This window comes from Condylostylus longicornis, unplaced genomic scaffold, assembly GCF_029603195.1.
Source record: "Condylostylus longicornis isolate FDR11 unplaced genomic scaffold, ASM2960319v2 ptg000020l, whole genome shotgun sequence".
In the NCBI taxonomy this organism is placed as follows: Eukaryota; Metazoa; Arthropoda; class Insecta; order Diptera; family Dolichopodidae; genus Condylostylus; species Condylostylus longicornis.
The window spans coordinates 602,167-612,792 of NW_026577989.1; the positions used below are offsets into that span (position 1 = coordinate 602,167).

Here is a 10,626-nt window from a genome sequence, read left to right on the forward strand (position 1 = left end):
CAATTAATTCTTAAATCTTAAAAAAAATATTCTACAATTTTTTTCCTCGGGTAAAACAAAAACCTATTTATGATGTAGCAAAAACCTTAGAATAGATTTAGTAATTTTGTGAGAAAACTTATTAATTAAAAATAATAATAATAAAAAAAAAAAATAATAATAATTAAATATTTATGTAGATTTTGATATTTAATTGTGGTTTATTGCCGAGGTAAAATTTGGTTGATTTATGACAAAACTTTAAATTTCAGGACGTAAAGGATTAAATTTGGAAAATGAAATAATGGGGTATCCGCTAATATTCACCCAAAATATCCGCAAAATACTGAATATACGCATATATGCATATCCGTGTTGGAAAGCCAAATTAAAATTATTAAAATTAATAATAATAATAAAAAAAAAAAAAAATACAAACACACACAAAAAATAAAATTTACAAAAAAATGAAAGAATTTTTTTTTATGCGCATTCCATTCTAAAATAATTAGTAATGATATTTTCCTAATCGATTATTTTTCAATTTTTTTTCTTTTCTTTTTATATACTCTTCAAATAAATCATCGTACGTTCATCCACAATAAAAAAAAAAATAAATAAATAAATAAATAACAAAATGCACATACGAATTAAAAAATAAAAACAAATCAAAAAAAAACAAAATCCAAAATCGTAAAACAAAAATAATTATTTTTATATTAAATAGGATGTGATGGTTGTGGGTGAGCCATCACTGATGGGCGGTGAATTTGGTGATGAAGATGAACGTTTAATCACCCGCTTAGAAAATACACAATATGATGCAGCTAATTCAATTGATCATGATAATCATGGTGGTTTTGGACATGCTGATTCACCAATGACAGGTCCAAATTCATGGATGGATAGAACTGGTGGGCCTGGCCCAGGTGGTCCTGGTGGAGGTCCACAAGTTAGTACACCGTCCAGTCAAGATACAGATAAAAAAAGTCCTGCTGTGTCACAGTGACGGATGTAAAACTTTTTAATATAAATATTTATAATTTAATCAATAAAGAATAAGAAGTATAAAAAAAAAACAACAACAACAACAAGCAACATATAAAAATCCATCTATAGAATAATTAAAAAAAAAAATAATTAAAATTTACAGTCTGTTTCCAAATTGTTTAATCAAAAAATTATATATATATATATATATTTTTTTTTTTAGATTTTTATTAAATTTTATAATTTTGTTAAAAATACAAACAATGTACTTTGTGTAGCAGACTTAAATTTACTCGGAATTTTGAAAAATTTTAAAATTAATAATATTGTGAACTCTGCAAAAAAAATTTTTTTTTTCTAATAAAATAAATATTTTATACATTTTTTTCTAAATTTTTTATAATAATTTAATTTTCTATTTTTGAAGAGTTTTTCTTAGATACAATAATAAAAAAAATAATTTTACTTTTAGATATTTGCTATTTGTTTTTTTTTCCATTAAATGCAGGGTCGCACTATCATGTATAAAATATATAAAGAAAAGAAAATGAAAAAACAAGATAAAACAAAAGAAAAACAGTGATTAGTCGTTTCATAAACCCAAATATGTCAAAATCGAATGCAGCAATTTATAGCGATAAATTTAAAGTTGTCAATACAAAATTAATAAAGAAAAAAGAAAAACAAAATATAAGAAATTAGGAATTTGAATTAAAAAAAAATGAAAAAAAACAAACCGTCATAGAATTAAATATATACACATACATATGTATTTATATATGTATATACATGTATATGCAAAAAATATATATATATATACATATATATATATATATGTATATATATATCAGAATAAAGAAAAACTTAAAAAAATTAAAAAAAAAAAACTTTGTAATATATAAAATGTAAAAAAAAAATTAAAAATGGTTTTTATAACTTTAAGCATAGAAACATATTTAAAAATTAAAAAAGAAAATTAAAAAAAAAAAGTAATAAAATAAAAAATAAATCGTTTCAAAACTAAGTAAAAAAAAAAAAATTTTGTAAAAATTTAAAAAAAAAAAAAAGTTACTTAAATTATGTACTAAATTAATATTTAATGAAAAAAAAAAAAACAAAATAAATTTAAAAAATAGAAAAAAAATAAAACTTTTATTTTTTATGTTATTTTTAAACTAAAAATTTTTTAGTTTGAAAATAATTTTTAAATTGTTCATACTTCGAAGGAAATTACAATATTCGCTAAAATTATTTGCAAAAAAAAAAAAAAAATTGAAAAACAAGAACAAAACAAACACAAAACAATAAAAATATTTCATTATTCAAATTATTCATACCTTAATATTTTCAAACAAAATAAACTAAATTCCTCCCTGTTCTATCACTTTTACTTCTATCACCAATAAAATTTCCTATTTTGTTCAAATTTATCAAAAATTTATTAAAGAGCACCATCTATCAATCAAGAGCTCAATCGTTTAAATTAATTAAAATTTGAAAATATTTAAAAATATTCTTAATTTTTTTTTTTTTTAGCAACAGCATTCAAATAATATTAAATTTTAATTAATTAATCATTTTTTTTTTTAACAATAATTAAGTATCTCAAAAATTTCCTCTTTTTCTTTTAAAAAGTTTTTTTTAAATTCCTATATAAAATGCTTTATTGTTATTTTAAATAATTTCCTTTCTCGATTTTAATATTGTGAATTTACTTTGATATAGAAATTAAAGTGTTCAAAATTGTTAACAAATTATTTAATCAACATTTTAGTCTTTAAAAAAGAAAAAAATTGCATTTAAATTTTAAAAAATTTTTTCGTTTTCAATTTCCAGCTCTTTATTATTTACTTAATATTGCAGTTCTTTTTTGCTCTACATTTTTTTTTTGTACAATTTAAATGTACTACAATAATTTTTCTACCCAATTATTTTAATTTGTTTAAATTTCATCCAATTAAAATTGATATTTACTTTTAAAATACTTAATAACTATAACTTTTTAAAAATTTTTGAAAATTAACTATCATCCATATTCTGCTAGTAGTTGTGTCATTTGGGGTGATAGATGTTCAAATATAAAATTTCGAAATTGATTTTATTTAGAAAATTACAAGATTTTTCAAAAACAACCCATTGACGTCAAGTGATGCGACTAACAGAATATGAGAGTATGTAAAATAATTTTTAATTTCAATTAAAATTAAAAAATCTGATTTAAAAAATATTGTTTGTTAAATAATGTTATTTAATAATTATAAATTTTTGAAATTAATCTTAATCATATTTTCTAAATTTTTTTTTTTTATTAAAGAAATATTTTTGTATAGAGATTAAATTAATTAAAATTTAGTTTTATTACACATATGACGATTAGAAAATATATTTTAAGAAAAGAAAGAACCGAAAAATAAAAATTAATAAAAATTGGAAAAAAAATAATAATTGCATTTTTAAATAAAAAATTTCTATATAGTTATAAATAAATTAATTTTAAAAATATTAATAAAATTTGTATATAAATTAAATGTATTAAAAAAAAAAATTTGTATCTTTCTTCCGAGTATGAACAAAAAAAAAGAAAACAAAAAAAAAAATTTAATCAAAGAAAAAAAATGTTTTTTTTTTGTAGTCAAAACCATTATTTTTTTTTTTTTATAATTTTGTAATAAATGTGTTTTAAGTAAAGAAAGAAAAAAAAAATATAAATACAAACAAATTTTTGAAACATTACAAAAAAAAAAATATTAATAAAAAGAAAATATAAATAGAACGTTTTTCATATTATGTTATATAACAACAACATATTTAATAACGGTTAATAATTAATTTAAAACCATTTTATGGCATTAATTTACTATAAAAATTTTGTAATTATTTGAATTAAAAAAAAAAATTTTTTTTTAAAACAAACACTGATCATGTCACCATAAAAATTTTTTATTCAAATTTTTAGCATTAAATTTTATTAAGTAATTCGAAAATTATTAATTATATTTTATTTTCATAATGTTTCAGATCAATTTTAATAGAATACAAATTAATTTTAGAAAATTCACTAATAAAATATTTAAAAAAATATACCTATTTTACAATATATATTTTTTTTACATCAACAAGTGTTATAAACAAGTGTTGGTATGTCTTTCTTACACCCATAATTTGTTTTTAATAATCAATTCTTAAAGAGAATCCATTAAATAATAATTAATAATTTTAATTATTTTTACCATTAAATTATTTATACATATTTTTATTATAGTTAATTAGTTAATGCCATCAATCTTTAATGTAACACCAAAACCAAAAACAAAAAAAATTAAAAAAAAATTAATTAAAATAAATTTTTCTTTATAAAAATAATTTCCTTATTTCACACTGCTTTCAATATGAAAATTGAGTGAGATTTAATTATATTTATAAATATCATATTAATAAAAAATTAAAAATATAAAAAAAGAAAAAAAAACTATAATTCAAAATAATAATAATAATGGTAAAATAATAAAAAGTAAAATATTAAAAAAATTAAAAAAAAAAAAATTCCAATTTAAAATCATCGAAACCATAAAATAAAAATAAAATAAAAATTAAAATAAAAGAAAATATTTATAAAAAAATTAATTTAATTTTTTTTTTTTATTTTGCATCTTAATGGAATTGTTTTTAAATTCAAATAGAAAAGAAAAATTAGAAATTGTTAACTAAAATTTAATAAAACACAAAAATAACCAAAAAAAAAAAAATATATTTTCATTACAATATTTTTATAATTTTAATTTGATTACAATAGTAAATAAATTAAATTAATTAAATTTAAATTTTAATATTTAAAAAGAAAATTTAAAGTAAAATATACACTAAGTTCTTGAAATGGGATAGTTTTGATAATAGAAATTTATGTCGTAACTCGAATTGGAGGACAATTCGAGTTACGACAAAAAAATTAATTAGACAAATTATTTTATTAAAATTCACTTATTTTTTTTTTTTTTTAATTAAACAAAACAAAAAAAAAAACAACAAAATACAATAATGAAATCAAAAAAATTCAAATTTGCTTTAAAAATAAATAAATAAAATAAAATCGGACTAAGTTGATATGTATATAATTTCAGTTCATATTTTTAACTAGTGACTAGTGTTTTTAACTCGAAAGAATTTATTATTGAAGCTATAACTAAATTCATTATGGATTTTTATTCAACAATCGTTCAAATCTTTAAATAAAAAAAAAATAAAAAAAATTTTTAATATCGTATAAACAACAATGTCGCAAATGTTATATTATGTCGTAACTCAAATTGTCTCCAGTCCCGAGAACTTAGTGTACATGACTAAAATTGAAATAATCCTAAATTTTTCTTTTATTAATTTATTAATTCTAATTTAATTTAAAAATTTTTAAATTTCTTCAATTCTCATTCAATTTTTCTTTTTCTTCTAATTTTACTTAAATAATTATAAATACTTTTTTTTCAATTAAAAGTTAACAATTTCTTATTTTAAAAATAAAAAAAAAAATAATATGAAAAATAAATCGAAACCCTCTCTATATAATTTTCTCTTTATTAATACACACAAAATCTTCAAAAACATTTGAAAATATTCAAATAAGTATTTTATTATTTTAATTATTTCACATTTAAAAGAACTATATTAAAAAGAAAATATATAACAATGAAAAACGATTTTTATATATAAATGAAATTAAATTGCAAAGTTAAAAGAAAAAAAAAAACAAGAAGAGAAGTATAAATAGTTTCAAAAAAACCATGAAAAATTTAAGAAAATTCTATAAAAATAAAAAGAAAAAAAAAATAATTAATAGATGGTTTAATTTTAAGGTGTGAATGAGGTGCTTTTTGTCAAAAATAAAAGCAACACAAAATTAATTGAAAAAAAATCAAATTATGAAAGCGAATTGAAAAAAATTAGAAATAATTATTCAAATTGATAAATAAAATAAAAAAAACAACAAAATTTAAAACACAATTAAAATAAAAACCAGATTTAAAATAAATTTTTTTTTTTTTTAATTTAAGTAAATTGATTATAAATAATTAAATTTAAAAGAAAAAAAAAATGGTATATATAAATAAAAAAAATTCTATATATATATATACATATATAAAATATACATATATAATTAAGGAAATTAGATTTAATAGAAATGTAAGTTTTTATTTTAGTGTAGCTAAAATAAAATTTAATTAAAAAAAAAAAAATTATATAAGAATTAATTATTATTAAAATAAAGTAATTTCCTTTTTGTAAGTGAATGTGAATGAATGCGAGAATTATATTATAAAAAAAAAAAGTGTTTTAATTTTTAAACAGAAAAAAAAATAATGAAAAAAAAAAACAGGATAAAAATAAATACATTCAAGAAAAGTTTATCCAAATTCTTTTTATTTTAGTAATAAAACTATTTATTAACTTTATTATAACTAACATAAAACCATATAAAATATACAGGAATCCCCTATATCAAAACAACGTATATCGAAAACCCATATAGAAAAAGTATGTTTTTTTACTAGAAAAATACTGATAAATACATAGTTGTACGTTTGCATATTTATTTAAAAATTCGTACATCTAATACATCATACCTTCGTAATTAATTATACATATAATATGTTCGTTTTTATGTAATAATAAGTCTTTAAGTTTACAAAATGTAAATATGTATGTTTTTATTTAGATACATACAACATAGTAACAAATGCAACAAAACATAAAATTAAAGCATAAACAAAACGAAATTAACAAAAAAAAATATAAATATATATCTATGTACTTTGTACAAATTTATGAAAAAAAAAAAAAAGCTCTCAACGACGTATATCAAATCTGAAACAACGTATATTAAGAACGAGGAACAAAAATCTCACCGACGTATATAGGGCCGACGTATATCGAGGGATTCCTGTAATTTATTTGTTATATATCAACGAGAATTAGTAAACCTAAGCCATAATGCATCCAACTTGTTTTAAATCAAAAAGTGGTAAGCATTAAGAGTCAAAAAATTAATGAACTACATAAACAAACCGAAAAAAAAAAAATAAGTAAAAGCTAAAATTAAAAGTAAAGATGGTTGGTACAAAAGGGTCCGGATCAGATTATGTGTCTTGTACGTTGTGCATTAGTATTGCATACATTGTATAAGGAATTTTAAAATTGAATTTTCAGATTATTCTTTTTTTTTATTTGTTTCCAATTAATTTTAGATTAGATATGACTATAATTTGAATTAGGAGTTCACAGCGTGAAATTTTATAAAATTGAAATTATTTAATAACAACAGTCTATTTCAATTATTTACAAATAAATTTTTATTTTTAAATATTTTTAACAATTGCCATTAAAATTACACCATTATTTTTAATATAACAATAAAAAATTATTCCAAAATTTCTTCCGAGTATAATAGTTTTTTATATTGAATTGTTTGAGGAAAAAAAAATGATTAAATAAAGTCAAAATATGAGGGATAAAAAATTCTTTATAAAAGAATTTTTTGATTAAGTGATTTAAAGAAATTTTAATTATAATGTGTATTATATTTTACTAATTATAATAATTACTTATTAATTACTCTTATATGTAGTCAACTAATTTCTCTCATACGGACTTAATAATATTTTAAACAGTGTTATAGACTGTGAAATAGATTAGAAAACAATCATCGAATTAATTTGAAGTAAACATTTCCTCTTTGATTTTGTAATTCAAAAACAATTAAAATACACGTAATTCATGTTTTAGAACCTTACATTTTGATTTCCGAAAATAAGATCGAATTTTATGAATCTGAAATTAAATTTAATGCTTTAAAGTAAGATTTTTTAAAATTGAAGAATTTTCGTCGTAAACCTATATAAATTAACGGAATATTTAGTCATTAATACAGAAATTTTTTTAAATTTAATTTAACTTTATTAATGATTTATAAAAATATTGATTTTTTTTTTTCCTAAAATCGCTTCCTTTTTTTGGCAAAATCTACTTCAGCTACCAGTAACGGATTATTTTTTTTCGCTTCGTAAATGGCTTTAGATCTTGATTTAATTTCGTATGGTTTTTTACTTTTTGTTAATTTGGATATACCAGACAATCTTTTTAAAGGTTCTGGTACAATGTAATCGGGTACATGTGACAAATGCTGTTGAACTTTTACAGTTTTCAATGGTTTATCGTGACGTAAAACTTGCAAATCGCGTGGATTATCTTGAAAGAAACCTTTTAATTTTTCACTATTAAACATTTCAATTTTAATTTCTTTTAATCTAGCTTCCTGAACAGCAACTTTAGTTATCGCACGCCACGCATCTTTTGCTCTATATCGAAATGGTTCTACTTCTTCAAGTTTGAATTGGTATTTTCTAAAAAAAAAAAATAGAAGTAATTTTTAAATAAATCTACATTATTTTTTATGAATTTTTCAAATTAATACTTCATAACTTCATCATCTGTTACATAACCGATACGCAGATATTCTTCGGTTGAATCATGCAAATTTTTCTCTTTAACACTAACAAATGAAAGAACCGTACCCTAAATAAATATTTGTTAAATATTTTATGTATTTAAAAATGTTTTTTAATTATTTTACGCTGTTTGTCCCTCGGGCTGTTCTTCCAGCTCTGTGAACATATGAGCTTGTATCTAGAGGAAAATCAAAATTAATTACGTTTGAAACAAATTGAAAATCAATTCCACGTGCGACTCCAGACTCTTTATCTGATTTCCTCTTGCTTCCTGTTGCCCTTTTCACACCGTTTGTATCTGGATTTTCTAAAGCTTTTTCATCTGACGCAATAATAATATCATATATCCCTTGATTAAACTGATTAACTGAATGAATTCGAATTTTTGCAGGAAGTTCTGAATTTAATATAACGGCTTTTATACTGAATTGTTCAAGAAAAAGTTTAAGTCTGTGAATAAAAGAATTAAGGATTTATTTTGAATTAAATGATTTATTGGAATATAGAAATATATAGAAGGAATATTTTAGAATAATAATTCAGCGAGAAGATTAGGCTATATTCACTTAAAATCACAAACGCAAGGAATGTATTTTATCAATCATAATAAAATTTCATCATATATTCTAGATAAGTAACGTTTTAAGTTGTGTTTTTCTTGTTTTTAAACTTACTTATAACATCTGTCCACAGTATTAACAAAAATTATGCATTTTCCTCTAATCAAATGTAGTTTGAATAAAGCATATAAAATGGCAGCTTTGTCATTTTCCTCGGCTAAAATGTGGTAATGTGATAGTTGACTGGCGGGAGCCATTTCTGGTTCTTCTAATTTCAAAGTAACAGGATTATGTAAAACTAAATTTTTTAAATTTACTACATCTTCACTTAAAGTGGCGGAAGACAAAATTGCCTAAAATGATTAATATTTTAATACACTTCATAAATCAGAGTATTGAAAATGTTTTCTGCTAAATCATTACCTGATACATAGGTGGTAAGAAATCTAAAACTTTTTTTAAATCATTCTCAAATCCAAATGAAAATACTAAATCAGCTTCATCTATAACTAAAGTTTCAAACCCTCTTTTCAATTCCACATTTTGATTTTGTAATTGATTTAAAATTTTTGATGGGGTTGATACTATAATATCTGGTCGTTCTGATAAAAGATGTTTCTGCGCTAATAAATCTATATTTCCCGACAAATCTATACTTCTTACAATTTTGCCACATTTTGATGTAAGATCTTGTAAAACACTTGTTATTTGTTGACATAATTCTTTACTTGGAGCTAAAATCAATGCTGTAGTACACTGTTCTGTAGCTGCGTTTTTCGAATTTAAAATTTTTTGTATTACTGGTATAGAAAAGGCAGCAGTTTTTCCAGAACCGGTTCGAGCTCGAACAAGTACATCTTTTCCTTCTAACAACAGCGGTATTGCTTTCTCCTGGATAAGCGTTGGGGTTAGCCATCCTAAATTTGCTATTGCCTAAAATTAAATGCGAGCTAAATAATTACGTGGAATTGTTTTTCTTTCTCACTTTTTATTATGTCAATATTTTACCTTTAGGATTCTTTCATCTAATTCCATTTGATGAAAATTAATGGATTCCTCGTTTTCTTCGCTCATATTTGGATGTGTAGATAAATGATATTTTTAATATAAATTTTTTTTTATATAAGTTTAATTAGCTGTTAAAAATTAAAATTGTTCATTTATATTTGCTTTATTTCTTGGTCAACACAAACTCAAATTTAAGAACGTGTTTTAAAACTTTTTTGACGTTTTGAGAATAAATACTGTCACAATTCACGTTCAACTTTCTAAGAGTTTAAAAATGAAAATATGAGAGAAAGTTGATTGATGTTTTTAAGTTGCAGCACTTGATATTATTTACTTAAATAGGCACAAAATTGATTGTAGACATTTTGAAATGTGTTTGCAGTATGTTAATGAAAGGTTTGTAGCTAATTATATTTGATTTTCTGTGAGATTTTAAAAACAGTGTAGCGTATACTTGAAATAACAAACATATCCGTATTTCTGCCAGCCGTGAGGGTAGACCAACTTTTTTAAAAATTTTTACTCCGATCATCATCTCAGTTTATAAACTGCAAATATTTAAAATATTGCTGTCCAAATTTGACATATAGGTA

General features: G+C 20.6%; 1 protein-coding gene across 1 annotated transcript; it reads right to left on the reverse strand.

The window, feature by feature from the left end:
- Positions 1-7,871: 7,871 nt before the first annotated feature.
- Positions 7,872-10,120, reverse strand: LOC129606676 (probable ATP-dependent RNA helicase DDX56). Its single transcript, XM_055517108.1, has 6 exons — positions 10,034-10,120; positions 9,449-9,958; positions 9,140-9,378; positions 8,591-8,915; positions 8,432-8,532; positions 7,872-8,360 (listed from the first exon to the last, which is right to left on the reverse strand). The coding sequence occupies exons 1-6, from the start codon at positions 10,097-10,099 to the stop codon at positions 7,952-7,954; spliced, it is 1,650 nt and encodes a 549-aa protein (XP_055373083.1). The 5' UTR covers positions 10,100-10,120; the 3' UTR covers positions 7,872-7,951.
- Positions 10,121-10,626: the final 506 nt, after the last annotated feature.

Excerpts from the sequence above, each read along its gene's own strand:
- LOC129606676 (XM_055517108.1), bottom strand. The coding sequence starts at position 10,099 with ATGAGCGAAGAAAACGAGGAATCCATTAATTTTCATCAAATGGAATTA. Across the intron at positions 9,379-9,448 it reads TCTTACCACCTATGTATCAG|GCAATTTTGTCTTCCGCCAC; the intron begins GTAATGATTTAG and ends TAATCATTTTAG. Across the intron at positions 8,533-8,590 it reads CAGCCCGAGGGACAAACAGC|GGTACGGTTCTTTCATTTGT; the intron begins GTAAAATAATTA and ends ATATTTATTTAG.